This window comes from Leopardus geoffroyi, chromosome B3 (assembly GCF_018350155.1).
Source record: "Leopardus geoffroyi isolate Oge1 chromosome B3, O.geoffroyi_Oge1_pat1.0, whole genome shotgun sequence".
Taxonomy (NCBI): Eukaryota; Metazoa; Chordata; class Mammalia; order Carnivora; family Felidae; genus Leopardus; species Leopardus geoffroyi.
This window is the reverse complement of record NC_059337.1, coordinates 120,746,035-120,771,267: the sequence shown is the minus strand read 5'-3', so window position 1 is coordinate 120,771,267 and position 25,233 is coordinate 120,746,035. Positions and strand designations below refer to the sequence as shown.

The window sequence follows — 25,233 nt, the reverse complement described above, 5'->3', positions numbered from 1 at the left end:
GCTTGAACCCACAAACCGTGAGATCATTACCTGAACTGAAATCAAGAGTCGGATGCTTAACCGACTGAGCCACCCAGGTGCCCCACCTTGTGTGGTTTTAACTCACATTCCATTAGTGACTATTGATGAGGAACATCTTTTCATGTCTATCTTCCTTGGTGAGTATCTGTTCAAATGTTTTTAGCCCATTTAAAAAAAAAAAAAAAGCCTGTTTATTATTGAGTTTTCAGAGTTTATTATACATTCTTAGATACGAATTCTGTATGAGATATATGTTTTGCAAATATTTTCTCCCAGTTTGTGGCTTACCTTTTCATTTTCTTAACAGTGTCTCTCAAAGAGCAGACATTTTAAATTTTCAGGAAGCCCACTTTATCAACATTTTTCTCTTATGGATTGTGCATTTACTGTTAGAGCTAAGAAATCTTTACCGAATCCAAGCGCACGAAGATTTTCTCCTGTGTTTTATTCTAGAAGTTTTACAGTTTTAGCTTTTACATTTAAATCTGATTCTTTTTGCCAAATGGGTTTTGATGGGATTTATGAGTATTAAATTTATTCTAACATACTTTAAATATAAATAAACAAAAAAGACTGTGTTCTAAGTTCGACTTTTGATAAATATATTCAAATTTTCAGGGTCCAGAACCAAATGCATCAAATAAATTCTAGCTTCATAAAGCTTCATCAGCCGCCTGTGACTATTCACTGCTAAAAATCATTATGAAACATTTTAGGTGTTTTATGTTAATTGAATCATAATTCTTTATAGTACAAAAAAAATCTAGATTACCCAAATAATGAAAAAACACTAGTAACCAACTACCAAGTACCAAACCCAAAGCATTCTGGGAATTTTTACACAAAGATACCTAGAGAGTGTGACCTTCTGAGAAACATGGCCTGAAAAAAGGTTAGCATACTTGAAAATAGGACCGTTGAGGAAAACAGAAGATGTGGCTACCTTTCCCACATTCATAGGCCTAATGCCACAGCAGTAACTGTCCAGCCTCTTCTATAACTACATGGAACTTGCATCACCATTAGTAGAACAAGTACCTACGGGTCAGATATGTTCCTCCTACACAGTGACCAAGATAGACCTTAATGTTAGACTACAATGATCCTATTGTAGTAAAGTACCAGATCACTAGGTTAAGAATCCCACTGACAACTTAGTTTACATCATTAAAAGATGGATGTGCAAGAGATAAAATTTTAAAGAAAAGCAAGGAAATGATCACCACAAACTTCAGGCAATAACTGCCACCTATCAGGAAGTATATTCCAGAGCACTTCAGTTAGCCTTAACTGGACTCACGAGTTCCACTACTGGCTTCCCCTCATGGTTTGCTCCACTATTTAAAAACCATCCAAGGGGCGCCTGGGGGGCTCAGTCGGTTAAGCATCCGACTTCAGCTCAGGTCACGATCTCGCGGTCCGTGAGTTCGAGCCCCATGTCAGGCTCTGGGCTGATGGCTCAGAGCCTGGAGCCTGCTTCTGATTCTGTGTCTCCCCCTCTCTCTGCCCCTCCCCCATTCATGCTCTGTCTCTCTCTGTCCCCAAAATAAATAAACATTAAAAAAAAAAAATTTAAAAACCATCCAAGAATCTTTACTATAACCACTAAATAGTACTTAATGTTTCTCAGTTCAAATTTTTCAATATAATTTCTTAAAATCAAAGGGGACTTTGCCAAGTCCAGGTATCACAAACACTTCTTTCTTACCCATCATCCTCTTCATAAATGTAAAGCAGAGGTCCTTAAATTTTAGATAAGAATCATCCAGAAAGTTTCTTTAAAATTATTGTTTGTAAGTCCCACATCTCAAAATTCTGGGATAAAGTCTAGGATTCTGCATTTTCTACAAGTGTCCCAGGTGATTTTGGTACAAATGGTCCACATTATAATATTGATTTAACCTAGAACAGTAATTTCCAAACTTTCCAGATATAAATCACCTCGCTGCTGTCTTTTTTTTTTAAGTTAATTTATTTTGAGAGAGACAGAGTGTGAGCAAGGGAGAGGCAGAGAAAGAGGGAGAATCTGAACCAGGCTCCATGCTGTCAGCACTGAGCCTTTGTGGGGTTCAAACTCACAAAACTGCGAGATCATGACCTGAGCGGAAATCAAGAGTCAGACACTTAACCAACTGAGCCACCCAGGCGCCCTATCCTCACTGTTTTCTAAATATATGGTTTCTAGGTATATACTTACCTAGAAAGATTAAGCACCTAGAAGGTACTTTTTAAATATACATCTTCCCTGGGTATGGTGATTCCACGAATCTACAATGGGACCTGTGAGTGCGTATTTTTAAATAGTCTGCCAGTGACGTTTATCATCAGTTAGAAATACTGATGAGAAGATAAGAAAAAGAATGCATTCTCCTACAGATGCCCAATCCTAGAGGTCTCCAAATCCTTTTGCTTGATACAAATTTTAGGAAACTATGTATCCTTTAGTCGGCATCTAAGATTTTTCATCAAAAAAAATCTGGTTACCAAGGTCGCTCAGCCCATCATCCCAAATGGGCCAACGAATGATAAATCTTATTTTAAAACAAAATTCTAACGCTACCCTTTTAAGTATACTCAAGGGAATCAAAATAACGTCAGGATTCAAAGGCCCCTGTACATTTTAAAAATAGTATCGAAGAAAAAGCTCTTTTTCTGTCAGTATATTTTTCACTTTTTAAAATATACTTTTTACTGAAGGTAATATATATACAGAGAAGCATACAAATCACAAATGCAGAGCGTGATGAATTTTGGTCACCTGTGTGAGCACCACTGAGACTAAATACAGAACATTCCCAGCACCCCGGAAGCCTCCTTCACACTCCCAACCCAGGCGTGATCCCTCAATCACTCTTGTTTTTACTTCTTCCGTGACGCTTCCCCCAAAGAAGGGTTTAGCCTAATAGAACATACTTCATGCTTGCAACTCATATATCATCATACCTTCTCTATAACAAAATATGCATATGAGTTAATATGCATTATTTTTTTTTCTTTTTTTTTTTTTAATATTTTTTTCAACGTTTATTTATTTTTGGGACAGAGAGAGACAGAGCATGAACGGGGGAGGGGCAGAGAGAGAGGGAGACACAGAATCGGAAACAGGCTCCAGGCTCTGAGCCATCAGCCCAGAGCCTGACGCGGGGCTCAAACTCACGGACCGCGAGATCGTGACCTGGCTGAAGTCGGACGCTTAACCGACTGCGCCACCCAGGCGCCCCAATATGCATTATTTTCAAATTTCATCTGATCATTAGGCTATAAACTGATTATCACGGCAACTACTGTAGTACACAATATATCAAAACACCATAAATATTACGAATTTTTATTAAAATGTACAGTATACCAAGGTTAATGTCTCCATTTTGATAATTTTGCCACTGTTATAATGGATATTAATGTTAGAAAAGCTGAGTAAAGGATACAGAGTAACTATATTATTTTTGCAACTTTTCTAGAAGTCTAAAATTATTTAAAGTTAAAAGTTAAAAATTATATTAAGAAAAGTTCACAATAATATTGGAAACATTAAAAAAAAATTTTTTTTAATGTTTATTTTTGACAGAGAGCAAGAGACAGCAAGAGAATGAGTGGGGGGAGGGGCAGAGAGAGAGGGAGACCCAGAATCTGAAGCAGGATCCAGGCTCTGAGCTGTCAGCACAGAGCCCGACGTGGGGCTCGAACTCACAGACTGAGAGATCATGACCTGAGCCGAAGTCAGACGCTTAACCAACTGAGCCACGCAGGTGCCCTGGAAACATTTTAAGTGCCTGAACGCCTCTTACACTTGAGTTCAGGTCTTTGGATTGAAACCATGCGAGACAGCAGCAGAAGCCACGAAGCATGGTGCATTTAGATGATGCGTTATCAGTGTGCTCGAACATACAAGAACACCACATTCAATTTGGAATACTCCAGAAAATACAGGTTCAAATTTATTAACGCTGACTGTTTAATTCTAAACTGAGACAGAATTCCTATACACCTACAGGAGTACTTCAAAAACCATTAAAATAAATAATATACTAGTAACATGAACTGGAACGCAGACTCCAGTGTAGGCTATTTCAAGGACTCTTTAAATGCCTACTTAAGATAGACCGTATCTGATTCACTTCAACCATCCAGTCACACATTTAGAATACCAAATCCACATCTTCTAGACATGAAGGAAGAAAAATAAGGCTTAAGTTACTTTTGCAAATGAAGCAGAGACATAAAACTGAAACTTGTTATGAACTCAAAATTCACATTTATGCAAGATTATGAGGAAATTACTTGACTTGGGCCAGGTATTTACACACAGTGACGAGACTTAAGAGAATTGAAAAATTAAGAAAGAAACTTCATTAGATAAAAATGAGAAAAGCATATGAAAATAAAACCTGTGAGCATAAGTAACTAGGACTTAAGTCCTAGAACTAAATAAAATAAAATAAAATGTAACCACAGTCCAAATAAAAAAGTTGTACTGGATTTTCTTCTCTTCATGAGATGAGATTTGTTTCCCTCTTGTCTATAAGGTCATCTATCTGTCTCTCCGTGGTTGAGTATGACTGCCAGAATAAGGTAGGGTTTCAGCATCAATTTTATTCCTATTTTCTTCTTCACAGATGAAAACACTAGGAAACTCTGGTCACAAAAATAACAGCTAACACTTCTGTAGTGTTTACTATGTAACGAGCGAGCACTGTTCTAAATAGTTTAGATCTGGACACATTAAATCCTCACAACAGTCCTGTGAAGTGTGGATCATTAGCAACATCGTTTTACCAATGAGGAAAATGATGTTCAGAAAGGTCTTGTTACCAAGGTCGCTCAGCAGAACTGGTATCTGGGCCCAGGCACTTGGTTAGAAGAGCCTATGCTCCTGGCCACTAGGCAGTATTGCCTCTCCAGGCTGCCATTAAAAATGCAACTGGAAGGAGTTTTCTCTACCAGTGGCACTCAATTCTTTCAACTTCCTAATTCTGTGTCAAAAATCACAAGAGGATCTACCATTACAAATTAAAATTAATGGCCTATCAGCTGACAACTTGACTATGTCAAGTTTTACGCTTTGAATTCTATTAAAAGCAAAGAAATTGAAATCACTATCACGGAAAAATAATTTGTCAGTACCAGAATTCAATTCAACACCATTTTTTGGAGGGGGGAGGGGGTTTTGTCTGGAACCCTGGAAATGTTTGCATCCAAGGACAATGCACCATGTTAACATTCTAAGAGGGCCATTGTTTTACAAAAGGGAAGAATAGTAACTGAAAAAGGAGGTGAGAGAGGGAGAACACTTCCACACAAGGGGCTCTCAAACCGCTCAATCTTAGGAAAGAGAACCTATGGGATTTGCAATCCAGAAACAGTCTCCTTTAGAACCATCCATGTCCACACAGTCCTTGGAGAGGCTTCATATAATATATGCTTACAGAGATGAACACCTCGGTTTGATTTGCAGACTGCTGCCCCGTATCACAGACTTCTTTTTTTCAGGACATTAATTATCTCTCTTGGCCACATGCCCAGTGTCAAGTACCTTTAAATGGAGCAAAGTAGCTACAAGAGCATTACCTGGGAAAGTGATTAACCTTTTGTGCTTCAGAAAGGGTGCGAAGTAAGAAGGGCTTCAGGTGGGATCCTGTCCACATTAGGTTATAGTCAGTGCTGCTTGGGTGAACCTGAGGGCAGATAAAAAGATACAAAAACATCAGAGATAGCCTCTCTCCAGGGAGATGGCAAGAAAGGCCGTAGAAATTTTTCATCTACAGAGCAGAGTGAGTGCCCAGTTAGTATTTAAACCTAGTAAAATGAAAGCTGAGTATGAAAAGCTGTAAAGGATGGGATAGGTGGGCAAATCCCAGATACAAAAAGTGGAATAAATGAATCCTTCTATAGAAGTCTGTGATGTCTCTTAACATTCTTACATACCAAAGCATGAGAAGAGGGCTCAAACCCACAACTCTCGTCTCAGTGTCCTTAGGTCCTTACAGATGCTGGATATAAAGCACTGATGAGGACTAAAACCTTGTCATGGCAAACCAACTCAGGATATCATTCATTCACTGATAAGAATGATTTTGTCTATTCATTTGTCTGTTCATTCAACAATTATGTACCCTGTGCCTATGATGTGAGAGTACCAGTGAGGCCCCAGAGATAAAACACCAAGACAGGATATAGACTAGTATCAGAACTTTCACAAAATGTCTACTTCAGACCTCAACCTAAGATAAGGAGCTAGGAACCAGACTATTATCAATCTTCTCAAAATATCTACAGTGTAAATCAGTCCAGCATTTTTGCCTGTCCCTTTTAATATCAATATCCCAATTTTCCTAATTTTCTTTGGGAATGACATATCATTTGGTTTTAAAAGACTGCCAGTCACCCCCTGACCCCCTGCAAGGAGCACTTCCATGGTCCAAGCTGGACTAGTCATACTATCTCCAGTCTTCAGTGGAGAAAGGCACAATGACAATGAATGGAGTTGAGTCACTTCTATGGCAGTGCCTCGAAGAGAGAGTCCCTAAGATTCCTATTCCCAGATCCCTGGAGCTGCTCTAGTCTCTTTCCTTACAAAGGCCTGCCTTTTCACCTCTTCCTCTGATTCTGCTACGCATCCTGTGTATAACTTACCCACAAATCCTTTATTTATTTATTTATTTATTTTTTTTAGCGTTTATTTATTTTTGAGAGAGACAGAGACAGAGCACTAGCAGGGGAGGGGCAGAGAGAGAGGGAGACACAGAATCCAAAGCAGGCTCCAGGCTCTGAGCTGTCAGCACAGAGCCCGACATGGGCTCAATCCCACAGACCATGAGATCATGACCTGAGCTGAAGTCAGACGTTTAACCGACCGAGCCACCAGGGGGCCCTCTTTGGGTTTAAATTAGGCAGAATTTACTTCTGTTGCTTGCCATCAAAGAATCTTAATTCAGTATCAGACCATTCCCTATGGGCAGCTCTGTCTCTACCCCAAGCCTAATCATAGCAAGAAAAACGTTTGGGGTTTTCAGTTTAAAAAAAGAGAGAGAGAGGAAGGGAGGAATGGGGGGGGGCGGGGGGGGAAGGAATCTTGTGAAAATGTTTTCCATGCATTTCAAGGAGAAACTGGTAAGTCCACTCAGAAATTCAACATAAGCTCTGTATCATGACTAAGTATAGATTCCCAAGTACCCTCTAGAGCTGCCCTATTAACTGGTCGTCAGGTTGGATGTCTAGGATTTTCAGTTTTAGAGCAGATCAGGTGAGGTAGTAAAAATGAGCTTACTTCATGAAATCCATGGGCTGTCAGAATGCTGCGTACCAGGCGACTATCTGTTCGCACAATCTTGTAAGACAAATGATAACGTTCTAGAGAAAAACACAGAATCAAATTCAGTAACCAAAAAGTTAACTGTAGAGACAAAAATAAAACTGTGAGATTGTGGCTTGCTTAACTGTACTCGGTAACATTGTACTACTACCCTTACGCTATTATTAAGTAGGCTACTATTATTGTGGACCAAGGGTTCTTAACCTGACATTTGCTGCGGGTTATTAAAAATAGATGGGAGACAAAATGGCATCTTTGTTTTCACTACTAGTTGAAATTTAACATTATCTTCAATTACAAATGTAGGCACAAAACGGAGTGTTAGCAATACCCGTGACCTTGCCACCTACAGGTACCAGGTGTTTTAATATTATTGTACAATTGTTACAGTTATCTGAAAATGTCATTTCTCACAATATATAAAAATTATGGCAGTTAACAAACCTCCTAGCAGACCGTGTTATTTAATGCACTAATAAAAATGCATACACGTCACAAATTTACCTTTTACACAATATTTTGATAATTACATTTCAATACAATTGATTTTGTTTAGACTCCTATATATTTTCTATACACTTCAGAACCATTATGCTGAGAAGAGACCCACAGGCTTCCCTACACTGCCATTGCACCTTTGGTCCACTGCACAAAAAGGTTAAGAACCCCTGCTCTAGACAGTCCTCTGTGTGCAATAATGCTGATTACCAGTATATCTATTAGACCAGAGGTTATAAACTGGCAAGCCAGGGCCAAAACCAATCTGCAGACATTGTTTGTTAACTTCTCATTGTGTTTTAAAAACAAATTGAGCCTGGGTTTCTCTGTCGGTAGAGCATCAGACTTGTAATCTGAGGGTCCGGGGCTCATATCCCTGTTCAGGCGCCAGATGCACCTTGGGGCGCCTGGGGAGCTTAGTCAGTTAAGCGTCTGACTCCTGATTTCCACTCAGGTCATAATCTCATGGTTCATGAGATTGAGCCCCACATCAGGCTCTGCACAGACAGGGCAGAGCCTGCTTGGGATTCTCTTTGTCTCTCTCTCTGCCCAGTCCCCACCCATGTGCGCACACTCTCGCTCCCTCTCTCTCAAAATAAATAAACATTAAAAAAAAAAAAAGACTTTCAAACACCTAAATTAAAAAATAAGAATAATAAATGAAAATAAATTGAATTATTGAGGCACCTGGGTGGTTCAGTCAGTTAAGCGTCCAACTCTCAATTTCAGCTCAGGTGGTGATCTTACGGTCATGAGACTGAGCCAGGAGTCCTTGACACATTACGTGAACCGTCACAGAAGGTAACCAAGAATAAAGCAACAATGGAACAGAGCCCACCACGGGACTGGTTGCCTCTCTCGGGGTATCAGCGTGAGGACCCCACCTCAGGAGGCTCCGAGCCAGGCTTTCTGCAGGAGGCACAAAGGCCCAGTGAACTGCCACGTAGATACTATGCTCCATGATGAGTGCAGAGCCTGCTTAAGATTCTCTCTCTCTCTCTCTCTCTCTCTCTCTCTCTCTCCTCTCACTCTCTGTCCCTCTCCCCCCACCACAAAAAAAAAAAAAAAAAAAAAGAAAAGAACGAAAAACAAATTGAATTACTAACCTTCTGAAATTGGAGGAATTCATTTAAAAATCTCGAATTCTGGGCTCTCTTGAAAACCCTGGCAACCCTGGGCTCGCTCTCTCTACCAGGGTGAGTCCACTGAGGAAGGGCGAGTGCTCCCTTCAGGACAGGTTCACAGGGTCTAGTTCAGCACAGTCCCCTCATGGTCCCTTCACTCATTCACATTACCCGCCAGGCCCCATACGCATTCTGTGCTTTTGACCCCTAAGACTAAAGTCTGTAATCATGTGAGATTTCTACACATCTCCAAAGACGAAATTTTACTCCGGCCCACTAAATGCCATCTCTTTCTACGCACCACCACAAAGTGTTTGAAAAAATTAGCTAAGAATTCTACAGCACAATTAAAAAAATTTTTTTTATTTTTCTTTTTTAAAGTTTTTATTTATTTATTTTGAGAGAGAGCGAGCGAGCGAGCGAGCATGAGAGAGGAGGGGCAGAAAGAGAAGGAGAGAGAGCGAATCACAAGCAGGCTCCACACCGTCAGTGCAGAGCCCAACGTGGGGCTCAATCTCACAAACCATGAGATCATGACCTGAGCCAAAGTCAAGAGTCAGACACTTAACTGACTGAGCCACCCACGTGCCTCTGCTAAATTATTTTTTTCTTAAGCAATCTCTATGCCCAAGGTAGGGCTCAAACTCACGACCCTGAAATGAAGAGTCACACGCTCCACCAACTGAGCCAGCCAGGCAGTGCATCTATAGAATCATTTTTCGAAAAAGACTGCATAGTGAACAATTTCTGAATGAGTGTAATACAGAAACTTATAGACAGACCTTAGAACCAAATTCAGCCTCTCCAGTCAAAGATAAGCCTATCTTTTTTTTTTTTTTTTAATTTTTTTTTTTTCAACGTTTATTTATTTTTGGGACAGAGAGAGACAGAGCATGAACAGGGGAGGGGCAGAGAGAGAGGGAGACACAGAATCGGAAACAGGCTCCAGGCTCCGAGCCATCAGCCCAGAGCCTGACGCGGGGCTCGAACTCACGGACCGCGAGATCGTGACCTGGCTGAAGTCGGACGCTTAACCAACTGCGCCACCCAGGCGCCCCGATAAGCCTATCTTTTTATGAATTTATGTGAAAATATCCATAAATCCCTGCTGCTACTTGCCCAGCCCTGGCAAGAACACCATGCAGAGCAGACGCAGAAAGACGGGAATGAAAAGACCAGACACTCCATACTTCTCATTCTTGTGGCAAACTTCTAAAGCCCAGTCACAGGGTTTTCCCGATGATCAATCACTATTATGTTGCCTTTGCAATACGGTTATAAGAAAAACACTTCAGAGTCATGTCTTCACTCCAGCGCAGAGAATAATTTAAGAAACAGTACAGTGCACTGCTTAAGAGTTTGTCTTCTGATTCCAAGTTGGCGAGGGAAAGCACAAGATAGGCCTGGAATATCTTGTTATGCCCAAAGAGAGGAAAGTGCTCAAAAACTGACTGGGAACATGTCACAAGGATCTCAATGGATCGCAATGGATCCCAAGGATCTCAATGGCCAAATTTAAGACAATTTGAAAATAAAAATGAATTATGACAGAGATAGAGTATAATCCACTTATATTCAAGAAAAAAAAAAAAAAAGGAACCCATGAGTCCACACTGGTAAGAAGGTATACTGGTTTTCCATTGCTGCTCCTGTAATAAACTACCACCCACTTGATGGCTTTACCAGGACAAATTTGTTGTCTGATATTTCTTATGTCAGAAGTCTGAGGGGTGCCTGGGTGGCTCAGTCGGTTAAGCGTCCGACTTCGGCTCAGGTCACAATCTCGCAGTGTGTGAGTTCGAGCCCCGCGTTGGGCTCTGTGCTGACTGCTCAGAGCTTGGAGCCTGTTTCAGATTCTGTGTCTCCCTCTTTCTCTGACCCTCCCCCATTCATGCTCTCTCTCTGTCTCAAAAATAAATAAATGTTAAAAAAATTAAAAAAAAAAAAAAAAGAAGAAGTCTGACACAGATGTCATCAAGGCAAGAGGGGGGCTGCATTCCTTTCTACAGACTCTTTCTATAGGCTCATTTCTTTTCCTTCTCCAGCTTCTAGAGGCTTCCCCCATTCCATGGCTTTTGGTGCCCTTCCTCTATCTTCAAAGCCAGCAATGAAGGGTCTGGTCCTTCTCACACAGCGTCAATCTGACTCCTCTTCTGCCTCCTTCTTCCACTTTAAAGGACCCTTGTGATGAAGGTCACTTGATTAGCAACCTTAAATCCACCTACAAGTTCAATTTTCTGTTGCTATGTCAGGTAATATTTTCATAGGTTCTGGGATTAGAGGGTGGACATCTTTGGGCGGGACCATTATTCTGCCTATCAGAGGAGGGAAAGTTCTTTACAGAAAATCCAGCTAATAAATGTAAAAGGAAAGAAACAGAATATTAGTATTTCACAAAAACTGTAAGAGGAAGAGGTCCAGACTAAAATCAATGGAAACCAATGGGTGAGAGACTTAGGAAACAGGATATTCATGCATCTCAAAATATCATTCCAGAGAATGCTTGTAACAAAGCAAACTAAACAACAAAACAAAACTTCTAATGAAGTAATCTGGTGAACACTATTCTCAACCAAATGATGAGGGGCACCTGGGTGGCTCAGTAGGTTAAGTGTCCGACTTTGGCTCAGGGCAGGATCTCGCAGTTCGTGAGTTCCAGCCCCACATTGGGTCCTGTGCTGACAGCTCAGAGCCTAGAGCCTGCTTCAGATTCTGTGTTTCCCTCTCTCTCTGTCCCTCCCCCACTCACGCCCTCTCTCTCTCTCCCTCTCAAAGATAAAGAAATAGTTTTTTAAAAATGATGAAACTTGCCACCAACAACAAGGCAATACAATTATATCACATGCTTCCTAACGTAATACACTGAGGAAGATACACTATGTGATAGTCCTACAAAACTTTAAACCTGAATCTAAACATGGAGAAACAATCAGACAATCCCAAACATAAGGACATCTGCAAAGCAACTAGTCTGGAATCCCTAAAACTGTCAATGCCATGAAAGACCAAAAAAAAAAAAAAAGCCCGGGAGGTTAAAGGAGAAATATGAAAAGTAAATACAATCTTTGACTTCATCCTAGAATTTAGAAAAAAAAGTAGTATAAAGGTCTAAATTGGGGCGCCTGGGTGGCTCAGTCGGTTAAGCGTCTGACTTCGCCTCAGGTCATGATCTCACAGTCCATGAGTTCGAGCCCTGCGTCGGGCTCTGGGCTGACAGCTCAGAGCCTGGAGCCTGTTTCAGATTCTGTGTCTCCCTCTCTCTCTGACCCTCCCCCGTTCATGCTCTGTCTCTCTCTGTCTCAAAAATAAATAAACATTAAAAAAAAATTAAAAATAAATAAAGGTCTAAATTGGAACAACTAGGGAAATGTGCATTAGCACTGTATATTAGATAAAAGTACTTTACCAGTGACAGATTTCCTGAATGTCACCTCAGTACTGTGGTTATACCGAGGACGCCCTGCCCTTAGGGATACATTGCTAAACAAAATATTATGGCATAAAGTACTTGAACTAATTCCCAAATGGTACAGAGAGACAAAATGTTAATAGTTGGTGAGCACGGGGAAACACTATACATGCATTCAATGTACTGTTCTTACAGCTGGTTGAGAGGTTTTTAATCTTTCTAGGTTGAATGTTTAGAAAGTGAAAGAAAATCTGGTCTCTTCATTATAACTGTGATCCCCAACATCTCCATTTCTGCGCGTGCAAAAGCCAAAGGATCATCAACGCCAGAGACCGGAAGCGCACCTGATGCCGCACCGGTTCGGCACTGGGGGCCTCACAGTGCCAGGCCATGGGGAGGGCAGTCAGGAAGGTGTGCGGAAAAACGGAGAATGACCACCTGGGGACTGGGGAAGGAGGAGGAGCAATAAGAGAAAGAGTCTGTCTCTGCAGTGTAACTGCCAAGGGTTCAAATCCTGGCTTTACCACTTCCTGCCTGCAATCATGAACAAATGATTTCTCCACGGTCAATTTCCCCACTTGTAAAATGGGGTCGGTAATAAAGGTACTTACCTCACGGGGTAGTTCAGTTAACACATAGTATTACATAATAAATTATGCATTTTATGCAGCAAATTTAAAAATAAAAATGCGGGGCGCCTGGGTGGCTCATTCGGTTGAGCATCCGGCTTCGGCTCAAGTCATGATCTCACAGCTCTTGAGTTCGAGCCCCGCGTCGGGCTCTGTGCTGACAGCTCGGAGCCTGGAGCCTGCTTCAGATTCTGTGCCTCCCTCTCTCTCTCTGCCCCAACCCACTCGCATTCTGTCTCTGTCTCTCTCAAAAATAAACAAACATCAAAAAAAAATTTTTTTTAATTAAAATGCTATTTATACTTTCTCCTACTTTTCCTAACAGGGAAGAAAAATGCCATTATCACTACACTCAGTGACCATTCACAGTATGTAAGTAGTAAGCAGTGACCAACTTCCTCTAATCCATACCAGCTAACTATAAGCCAACTCCAATACTTTGCACATGCTCCAAAAGGGGAGTGCAAGAAAGATAAGGTGCAAGTGTGACTGTCGGGGATTTTAACTCACATTCATGTTCTGTGTCCAATGATGCTGATTACCAGTGTATTTTACACCAGAGGTTATATTTTGGTGACCCAAGGGCCAAACCCATCCAGCCAGCAGACATGGTTCGTTCATTCTTTGTGGTGTTTTAAACATAAAACTGAATTAGTCACTAACCTTTTAAAACTGAAAGAATTCATATAAAAATCTAGATTTCTGGGCTTCGTTTGAAAAACCTGGCAACCCAGGGCTCTGCTCCCATGGCAAAAGTCAAACGGAGGCTTGCAACTATAAACTGAGCCAGCCCCCAACTGTCCAAGAAACAACTCCCTTATCCATATTTCCTTTCACATAAAAAGAAGCAGGGCGTGATACGGTCCTACTAGCGAACTGCCTAACATCTGATATCTGAGCCTCTAAGCATGCACCATAAGACCGTGGAATTTTCCTCTTCTCCAACCACTCACGTGTGTATCGGGGGCAACCTAAAGTGCCAGGCCTCCTGGCAAATTCCAGGACTGACGGACAGCAGCGCAGCAAACTAAAACAAGGAACCAATAATCTAACTGTCAGTACAGAAGCACCCAGGGAGTGAGGACATGCCCTAAGAAGTTTGGTCAAAAATAGCCTGGGAAACTAGAAGGAAGATAAAACTGACTTTCTTTACTTTTAGAATTGAAGAGTAATCCTTTTAATGGCAACACAGTGTAGCTTTGCCTTACTGTCACAAAATGAGGTCTACACTTGTACTGTTGAACATGGTATAGCCGCTAGCCACGTATGACTACTGGGCACGTGAAATATAACTAGTGTGACCTTCTGAAACTGAATTTTCAACGTTATTTAACTTTATTCATTTAAATTTGAAAACTGATATCTGATTCAATTACTGGAAAACGTGTTTGGAACTTGAACATATGAATTTACTTTTTCAACTATAATGTGTGGAAAATCTAACCACAGACTAAATATTTGTGATGAAATATATTTTGCACCACAATGAGATGCACTCTAAGTGTAAAATACATACTACGTGTCAAATATCTTTTTTTTTTTTTTAATGTTTATTTATTTTTGAGAGAGAGAGACAAAGGACAAGCTGGGGAGGGGCAAAAAGCGAGGGAGACACAGAATCCAAACCAGGCTCCAAGCTCCAAACTGTCAGCACAGAGCCCGACACGGGGCTCAAACTCACAGACTGCGAGATCATGACCTGAGCCAAAGTCGAATGCTTAACTGACTGAGTCACCGAGGTGTACCATACATGCCAAATATCTTAATGATTTTTCTATATTGAGTAAATGTGGAAATGACAATTTGTATTAAATAAAATATATATATTTTAAAGTTTATTTTGAGAGAGAGCACACTTGCACATGAGCAGAGGAGGGGCAGAGAGGGAGGGAGAGAGAATCCTAAGCAGGTTCCATGCTGTCAGTGCAGAGCCCAACGTGGGGCTTGATCTCATAAACCATGAGATCATGACCTAAGCAAAAATCAAGAGTCGGACACTTAGCCAACTGAGCCACCCAGATGCCCCAAAATAAAATATATTATTAAAACTAATTTCACCTATTTCTATTTTTTTTTTAATAAGGCCACTGGAAAACTTACATATCTAGCTTGCATCATATTTCTATTGGACAGTGCTAGTCTACACAAATGCAAACTGACATTTTGCAAACTGAGGAACCTGACAAATTCAGAGACAAATTATAAAACGATGCTGGGGCACCTGGGCGGCTCAGTCAATTAAGCGTCTGACTTCGGCTCAGGTCACGATCTTGCGATTTGTAAGTTCGAGCCTTGTGTTGGGCTCTATGCTGACAGCTTGGAGCCTGAAGCCTGCTTGGGATTCTGTGTCTTCCTATCTCTCTGCTCCTACCCCCATCATGCTCTGTCTCTCTCAAAAATAAAATAAATTAATTAGTTAAATTAAAAAAAAAAAAAAAATGATGCTTCCTTCTAGGAATGGATTACTTTAAACTGCAAATATCTCTATTGTTTCTAAAATGCGATCCATTTACATGTTCAAAGTATATACAATTTTGAAAAAAAATGGATATAGTAAGAAAAAATATATTTCTGGAATATAGCAATATTGTACAAAAAGTATTAACAATAAATACAATGAAACATTTAACAGATAACAGAAAAAAATAAGACTGGCATCTAACACTCTAAGATCAACAGAAGATAACTAATCCCCCAGAAACTTCTCAAGGGGATTTAAACACAGGATTATGATCTGAGCAGATCTATGTCAGCTATTTAAGAAAGAAAAAAAAAAAAAAAAAAAGACCCAGAGAATTTAACAATTCAGAAATCTGAGGCAGCAACCAGAAAACTCATTCAAATTGTTCTTTTCATAAAAGACTATGCAAAAAATCATGATACCTCAAAGAATTGGGAAGATACAGAAAATTCGAAAACAAAGTTTGAGAAAAAAGTTCAGCGGCGTTTTCTTTAATCACAAGTATGTGGAAAGGGGGAAAAAAGACATATATGTTCTAAAAACACAGGGACTGGTTGAATAATGGAATGACAACACTGATGGATACTAATTCCCAGTAAACCCTGGATACTCTAGAAAAGGAAGGGTCTGCCTATTGCCATGGCATACAGAGATGCATGTATGTGACAAGCAGACCAAAAGAAGTATGTTTGGGGGAGATTATTTACTTCTGTTGTTTGTACCCACCTTTGATGTTTTAACTCCAATCATGATGACAGGGAGTTTCTTTGCAAATGTTAGCAAATCTTTAGTTCTTCCAAATTCAGAGAACATGAATGAACCATATCCCTTTAAGTGGTAACCTAGCAACTTGCTGAAGGGATTAGAACAAGACCCTTGGGGAGGGAGGAGGATTCAAATCCCAGAAGCAGGTGTTCACTGTCCTCTGAACTCCTAGCTTATTATGGAGCAAGGACAGACCTTAAAGTCATTTCAAACTAGAACAGATCCTGTTCAACAAGTGAAATTAAGTAGCACAAGTTTTGTGTGCCTACTATGTGCCAAATATTAAATGATCTCATCAATTCTTACAATGCCTGCAAGGTAGTTATGATCTCCACTTCACTAATAATAAAACAGGTCAAGAGAGTTTAAGTGATTTGCCCCAGACTCACAGCTAGTAAATACCAAAGCTGGGATTTGAACCGGTAACTACAAACCCATGTACAGACTCTTTTCACTATATCACACAACAGTTCTGATCCACGGTACTGTAAACTCTGAAGATAAGCTACAGGCTAACCCAGGAGTCAGAGCACTACTGAAAATCAAAGAAGAATGGAGAATAGAAAAACAATAGAGAAAGTAAGCAAAATTAAAAGTTGGCTCTTTAAAATGATCAAAATTGACAAACCTCTAGCTAGCTTGAAAAAAGAGATTCAAATTACTAAAAGCAGAAATGAAATGGGGACATTTCTATTGACCTTACAGAAATAAAAAGGATTCTAGAATACTATGAAATAAATAAATAAATAAATAAATAAATAAATAAATACTATGAATATTCGTATGCCAACAAATAAGATAAACTAAATGGACAAAAACTAAAAACACATGAACTACCAAAACTGACTCAATACAAAATACAAAATATGAATACATACATAACAAGTAGAGGTTGAATCAGGAATAACCCTCCCAATAAAGAAAAGCCCAGACTGGATGGATTCTCTCTCTCCCTCTTTCTCTCTCTCAAAATAAATAAATGAAAATGGGGCACCTGGGTAGCTCAGTCAGTTAAGCCTCTGACTCTTGCTTTCGGCTCGAGTCATGATCTCGCGGTTAGTAGGTTCGAGTCTCGTGTCAGGCTTCGTGCTGACAGTGCAGAGCCTGCTTGGGATTCTGTCTCCCCCTCTCTCACCTACTCTCTGTCTGTCTCTCTCTCAAAATAAATGAATAAACTTGAATGAAAGAAAGAAAGAAAGAAAGGAAGGAAGGAAGGAAGGAAGGAAGGAAGGAAGGAAGAAAGAAAAGGCATCCAGGTTGGAAAGAAGAAGTGAAATTAGTGTGGTATGTTACATTGATTGACTTTTGTATGTTGAACCATCCTTGTATTCCTGAGAGAAATCCCACTTGGTCATGGTACAGTCCTTTTAATATGCTGCTTGATTTGCTTTGCTGGTATTCTGTTGAGGATATTTGCATGTGTATTCATAAGGGATTTTGACTGTAGTTTTGTTTTCTTGTGATGTCTTATTCTGGATTTGGTATCAGAGTAATGCTGGCCTCATATAATGAGTTCCTTCCTCTTCCTTGGAAGAGTTTGAGAAGGATTGGTAGTGTTGATTCTTTAAATGTTTGATAGAATTCGCTAGTGAATCCATCTAGAAGAAGAATTTGGAAACTGTGTATCTGATAAGGGTCTAGTATCTAGAATGTTTAAGAACTCATAACTCAACAACAAAAAGTCAAGCAACCCAAATCAAAAATAGGCAAAGGCTTTGAATAGACGTTTCTCTAAAGAAGATATACAAATGGCCAAGAAGCACATGAAAAGATGCTCAATGTCATTAGTCATTAGGGATATAAAAATCAAAACCTCAGTAAGATACCACTTCACCCGCACTAATACAGCTATCATCTAAAAAACAGAAAATAACAATTGTCAGTGAGGATGTGGAGAAAATGGAACCCTCCTACATCGCTGATGCAGAATTGTGTAGACACTATGGAATCTCCTTTGGCAGTTCTTTAAGAAGTGAAACATAGAATTACCATAAGATCTAGCAATTCCATTCCTAGCTATAGACCCAGAAGAATTGAAAACAGGTGTCCAAACAAAAACTCCTACATGAATCTTCAGAGCAGCACTGTTCACAATAGCCAAAAGGTGGAAACAACCACCAACTGATCCATCAACTGATGAATGGATAAACAAAATGTGGCATTTCATGAAAAGGAATGAAGTACGGATACATGCTTCAACATGGATGAACCTTAAAAACACTATGCTAAGTGAAAAAAGCCAGACACAGAAGACTACATCCTGTCTGAGTGGATTTGTACGAAATGTCCGGAACAGGCAAATCGCTAGAGACAGAAAGCAGATGAGCAGTTACTAGTTGCTGGGGTAAGGGGTAATAGGGAGTGACTGCTTAATGGATACAGGGTTTACTTTAGGATGATGAAAAATGTTCTGGAACTAGATCGTGATGAGGGCTGTACAATAGTGTGACCGTACTAAATGCCACTGAATTGTACACTCTGAAATGGTTAAAAGGGTACATTCTGTTTTGTATATTTTACCACAAAGAATAACAATAACGCACATACACATGATTCTGAAGACAAAATTCAAAGAAGAAAAGCAACTTAAAATGCAGAAAATTTAAGAAATTACAAATAATCCTTTCGAGCATTAAAAAAAAAAAAAAAAAAAAAGCTACGTTTTTCTTGTGACCAAGGCCCTTTTCCTACTTACATGTGATATCAACTTCTGCAAGACAAGGGTACAGGGGCCATGCCCAGCCCTGCCCTCTGTGGGGGAACGTCATACCTACCGCCAATTACTCGAATATTGTTGTCCTTTGTCAGAATAGCCTCAGCATGGAATACCAAAACTGGAATTCTCCTGCAGCCTCCGGTCCACATGATACACGGATGATCCCTACAGCCGTAACAAAAGGTTTTCATTAACTGACAGCTCAAAGTCTGAATAAACCACTGACGCAGATCGCTGTGGTTTGCTGCTTAGCAACTTTCCCTCTGCCTGGAACAAGAACCCCAAATGCCCTATGGGAAACCATTCATCTCCCATTCTTAGCCATGTGCTATTTACGATTAACTCCCTCCCTGCTCCAGGGATGGGCTTTGATTGGCCTCAGCCACTCAGGGCCTTCACCCCTCAGTTCTAGTTACTGGATCGGGGATGAGCACATAAACCCACTGGAGCCAGTGAGTGTCAGAAGATATGTTGTGAGACCCTCTAGAAGAAAGCTGCTTCCTTTCTCTTCTATAGCAGCTGCAGGAGAGATGGCTTCTTCCCCTTGACGGTGTAAGAGAATGAGGTCTCCGAGTACAGCTGTCATTTTGTGTCCTTGAGGGAAGAGCCTGGAGCTGTCGGTAAAGGAGGAAGTCAGTGAAAACCTCATTCGAAGAATGAGAGACACGAAATCCTGAGAAGCAAACGTGCAGCTGCAGAATCAAGTCTTTCCCGAATATGGGGTAATAAATTCCCTTTATGGGGGATAGCGGGAAAAAAAATTTTTTAATAAAAAAATAAATTCCCTTTATTATTTAAGACAATTTATGTTTTAATCCCCAGCATACATAAAGAATCCTAACTAATATACAGCATTCAGAATAACTTATATACCCTTTTATACTCTACAGTCCCTTTTTAAGCCAATTTGATGATGCATCCTAAGATTCTGAGCCAGGAACCCAAAATTAATACAAGCGCTCCAATTAAAATCACGTATTTTAAAGCAAGCCTATACAAAATGGAGTAATATTTCTCTCCAGAAAACGATCTCTGACTTTACTCTCTTCCTCTATCCTCAGGAAATCTCTGTTTAATCAATCTCAGACAGATGTACATTTACACAAAGATTAGGAAAATCTTCAACCTCCTTTGTGCAAGGAGTTAGGAGGGAAAGAAATGACCGAGTCCTTACTATGTGCCAGGAATAAGAGCTTTCATATGCTATCTCACTTAATCCTCTTACCCACACTAGGAACTGGGGGGAAAAAAGGGTGTCTCAGAGAGGGTAAGTGATTTGCTGAAGGCCACACAGCTGGTTAAGTAAGGGAAGAGGTACCTGAACCCAAGTGTCTGCCTGGGCTCTTTCCCTGTTTCCATCTCCCTAATCACGTTTCAGTGATGTTTCGTATATGGAACAACTTAAACCTAACAGTTTGGGAACCTAAACTAATCAATTCCTTAAACAGAATAAGATCCATTTAGCCAAAATTTGGGCCGCTCTCAAAAACTTACATGACCACACCTCTTTAAGAAAGGTCACACTACAGGGGCGCCTGGGTGGTGCAGTCGGTTAAGCGTCCGACTTCAGCCAGGTCACAATCTCGCGGTCCGGGAGTTCGAGCCCCGCGTCAGGCTCTGGGCTGATGGCTCAGAGCCTGGAGCCTGTTTCCGATTCTGTGTCTCCCTCTCTCTCTGCCCCTCCCCGTTCATGCTCTGTCTCTCTCTGTCCCAAAAATAAATAAACGTTGAAAAAAAAAAAAAATTTAAAAAAAAGAAAGGTCACACTACAAATCTCAGAGCCAAGTCAGACCCTCCCAACCCATGTTTAAAAAGATGCCCATTTTGAATGCACAGGCTGCCAGGCAGACTTGAGACTTTGGATGAGCTGCCAAAGTGTTTTAGCAAAAAAGCAAAGAACACCGTACCTAGTTCATTTCCTGTTTTCTAGAGATGGAATGTGGATGCTTACTGCTCCTACTTTTTCACTTGGGTGCCAGTGCCCATTTGTAAGAAAAGGTATTTATCAGGGGCACTTTTTAGCAAGACGGGTTTTTTTGTGGTTTGCTTGCTTTTTAATCTTAAACACCTGTAAAAGGTGGGCACGGGGCCAGATGATTCCTAGGATCTCTTCCAACTGTAATTTTTCTACTGTATTTCTAAGTCGGAGGATAGAGAAAAACTAGGCAGCCTAAACAGCAAAGTCTTGGACAGAAAGTCTGTAAATGATGCAAAGTTCCTCGTGAATCTAGCACTAGCTACAAACTGGCACCACTCTGCCTTCCCGCTTATAAACAATGGATCACTGCTCCAAGTTAAAACGCGTGACAAGAGTCAGGAACTCAAGAAACACATACAAGGCTAAGAACAGCCAACGCCCTAACTATGCTATTTGTGGAAAACCAAATCCCTGATGGAGAAATCCTTCCACTCACAACCTATGAAAAGATAAAAGAGGTGGCGGACACGTAATGAATTCAGCAGGTCAACTAAAACACACTTAAGGCAGACGCTATGTCGTCTTTAAAAGCATGCTCCCGCCAGGTGGTGCTAAAGGCAAAAGATTCAAAACGGTTAGGAAACTGAAAATCGGGACTTTAAATTTTCATTCACATCAGAAAAAGGTCTACATTAAGAAAATACGCCCTTGGGGCGCCTGGGTGGCGCAGTCGGTTGAGCGTCCGACTTCAGCCAGGTCACAATCTCGCGGTCCGGGAGTTCGAGCCCCGCGTCGGGCTCTGGGCTGATGGCTCAGAGCCTGGAGCCTGTTTCCGATTCTGTGTCTCCCTCTCTCTCTGCCCCTCCCCCGTTCATGCTCTGTCTCTCTCTGTCCCAAAAATAAATAAACATTGAAAAAAAAATTTAAAAAAAAAAAAAAAAAAAAAAAAAAAATACGCCCTTAGAGACATGAACGAACACAAGACTTGGATGATTACCGAAGCAGAAGGTTTGAAGGTTCACTTTACTGAAAGCTTAACAACGTCTTGGTTCTTAAAAAACAATTTCATGAGGCATATATATTATTTACTCCTGGGATCTAGCCTACATAATTCAAAGCTTCTAGGCCTTATTCATACCAGTGCCCCTGCTGGAAATGCCTTCGTCATTTCTGTTCATTTAACCGTACCCTTAAGGCCCAGTTCATCTCACCATCTCCATAAAGCCTTTCCCACCTCCTCCAGCCCACAGTGACGCCTTCTTTCTCAGAATTCCTATAGTACTCACTGTATAATCATCTGTCGATGATCTTTTTTTCCCCATGTGTATGTCGACGAACTGATATAAAGCTGGCTTTTATGATAGGAATTAAAATTATTTTTTTAGTGCCTTAAGAAACCTTGTATCTAATCCTTTCACATCTACAGATAAATCTAGCAAAATACAGAAAAAGAGCCCCTTTAAATTCACTATTTGAAATAATGCAAAACAAGGACTGCCTGGACAGTTTCTAGCCCTGAAGTCCAGGACTGCCAGGCATGAACTCTTTAACACAGCCTTGGGATCTGAGCAGATCGACGAGATGGCCATGGAGATACATCTTTGGATTAAATCAACGCCCTTAGATGACTTATGGCCTTATAACTTCCAAAACTTTAAAAATGAAAGCGTATCACTCCAAGTGTGAACAAGACTGGCTTAAGATTCCTAAAGCATAAAATGTCTGATAGATAAGACATGAGCCGCTGGAACATTAACAGTCAAAAGTCAACAGGAGTTTGAAAGGAAGAAGAGCAAAAAACCCATGAAATTGGATTGGGATGGGGAATGACACCTGTATTTTCACTACCTTCTACTAGAAACTTAACCTTTCTCAACTATGAAGGTGGGCAACCTAGCCCAGGGGTACGAGCGTCATCTGTGCCTTTGAGTCTGTCTGAAATTAGAGATTTTTTCTACCATATCACACAGGGGTTGCAGATACCTAAAAATATCATTTACATTTATCACTTAGAGTAGTTATTAACCTTGCCACGACATCACCTGTGGTCAGTCTTCCTCATCCGACATGAAGCTGGACAACAATCTGGTAGGTCCCACAAAGCAATCAGTCAGCTGCCAAATGGTGACACATCACAGCGGTGGTCCAGACAACCAAGATGCTTCCCAATATTCCCCACTTATAAATGCTAACAAAGACTACCCGACAGAGTGATGAGCTCGTGCAAACTGAGCAAAAACAGTCTTCACGCTGCGGTCTTTGGAAAATGGAATTTAACTTACCCACGTTTCAGATGAATAATCTTGTTATTTAATGCATCAGTGAAAAAGCACGTATCACTACACTGTGTCACAAGTTCGGGTTTTTTAATCTTAATAACTGCCTTCAATGTAATTGGTACTATTTGTAATGATATATATTTTAAGCACCTAAAAATATGATTCTGATAAGGGATACATGGCATAGAAAAAAGTTAAGAACCCCTGATCCAAGGTGATCTAAAGCATAAAGTCTCCATTTATTCCTTCATTCAGTCACTCAGTCAACAAGTATTTACTGAGTACCTACTATAATATCAGGTTGAACCATCTGAAACTGTCAATATTTTACTGTTTTTGATCTGTCAAAACAGCAATTTCATAGAGTTCAATCTAACACTCATCAGGCCCAACCCTTAAGCCCACTAATAAAAGAAACAGTCATCAAGTAAAAGAATGATCTTGAGGGGTGCCTGGGGGGCTCAGTCGGTTGAGCGTCCGACTTCGGCTCAGGTCATGATCTCACGGTTTGTGGGTTCGAGCCCCGTATCCAGCTCTGTGCTGAGAGCTCAGAAACTGGAGCCTGTTTCGGATTCTGTGTCTCCCTCTCTACCCCTCCCCCACTCGCACTCTGTCTCATTCTGTCTCTCAAAAATAAATAAATGCAAAAACAAAATCTTTTTTATATGATCTTGAAATCAGAAAGACTGATGCTTGCAGCAAAAGTTAAATTTTGTGAAACAGGTAAGCAACAGCACACAGAAAGCAAAAAGTCACAAGAAGCTAAAGTGACTAGAGGGAATTATCCATTTAATTATCCTGAATAAGACTGACCCAAATATAATGTTAAATCTCTATTTTTCCTATGACCTAACAGTGATGAGAAGCCTCTCTCCAAAGCTTTATGAATGCTTCAGTAATTTTTTGTAGTCATATTAAATAATGTAACCTTCTACTTTATAATAAGAAATCGACTTTAAATTCAATATTAAAGCCAGTACGAATAATGCCTTAACATTTGTATGGCACTTCATCATTTATAAAGTAGTTTCCTACATATCATTCTATTTGATTCTAATCATACCTCTACAAAATAGCCTGGGAGATATTATCCCCACTTTCCAGGTTACATAGCATACAAGTACCCAAGGAGACTCACAGAGAATCTTTAAAAACGAATCTTAACTTCGAGTCGCACTCTCTCTTTGTCCTCTGTGCCAAATAATAATGTTAAAGGAGGCAAAACAGCAAAGTGCCTCAAAATCCTGGAAAACTAGGTCTGAATCTCAATCCATCACTTACTCCCCCTGAATCCCTGAAAAAGTTCTTTGATATTTGCATGGCTGAGCTTCATCAAGTGGGAATAATAACATGTTCAGATTAAACGAGATACATCAGTTAAAGCCCTTACCGACACCTATGCTAAATGATAAGCTGCACTTATCACCATCGTTCATTATTATTATTATGAGAATTCAGCAGTCAAAAAACTTGACTCTTACCCAAAAGAACTCAGGAAAGCAGTGTGGTTCAATGGACACAGCACAGGTTACAGAATTCTAATGTACTGCCCCACAGTTACTCTGGTAAGTTACTTGACCTCTCTACATACTATCATTCTATGGTTGTAAAAGCTTTTGAGAAAATAATATAACCTATCTCACAGAGTTTGGAGGCCTACTTTGCTTTAATGTCTACAAATATCAAAATCTCCTCTGTTACAAGCTCCGATCAAGAGTATACAAAGAGCAACATCTAGAGCCAATGTTCACTCCTGAGCCCAGAAACAAAGCCTTATCTCATTTCAGATAGCTAAGGGTAACCAACTAATAAAATCTTGAATTCGATTATGGTTAGAATAAGGACTCTTAAATACAAAGGACAAACTGAGGGTTGATGGGGGGTAGGGGGGAGAGAGGGGAAAATGGGTGATGGGCATTGAGGAGGGCGCTTGTTGGGATGAGCACTGGGTGTTGTATGTAAGCGATGAACCATGAGACTCTACACCCAAAACCAAGAGCACACTGTCTCCTGTATGTTAGCCAATTTGACAATAAGTTATAAAAAGGAAAAAAAAAATCGTGGTCAGAAACTAAAACCAGAGTCAGGCTATACCGAAAGA

General features: G+C 40.3%; 1 protein-coding gene across 32 annotated transcripts in view; it reads right to left on the bottom strand.

Moving 5' to 3' along the window:
* The window catches only part of TTLL5 (tubulin tyrosine ligase like 5), a 300,979-nt gene that overhangs the window by 274,016 nt on the left and 1,730 nt on the right, over nucleotides 1-25,233 (bottom strand). For 30 of the 32 annotated variants that reach the window (XR_006705160.1, XR_006705161.1, XM_045451565.1 and 27 more), the window contains exons 3-5: nucleotides 18,994-19,100; nucleotides 7,289-7,371; nucleotides 5,590-5,696 (exon numbers count right to left, since the gene is read on the bottom strand). Coding sequence is in view for 29 of the 32 variants with exons in the window: in XM_045451565.1 (XP_045307521.1) it covers nucleotides 5,590-5,696; nucleotides 7,289-7,371; nucleotides 18,994-19,100 (297 nt within the window). In the remaining 3 variants the exon portion in view is untranslated. Of the gene's footprint in view, nucleotides 1-5,589; nucleotides 5,697-7,288; nucleotides 7,372-18,993; nucleotides 19,101-25,233 lie in introns of those variants that run through there. The other 2 variants (XM_045451576.1, XM_045451577.1) reach the window with 2 other exon arrangements.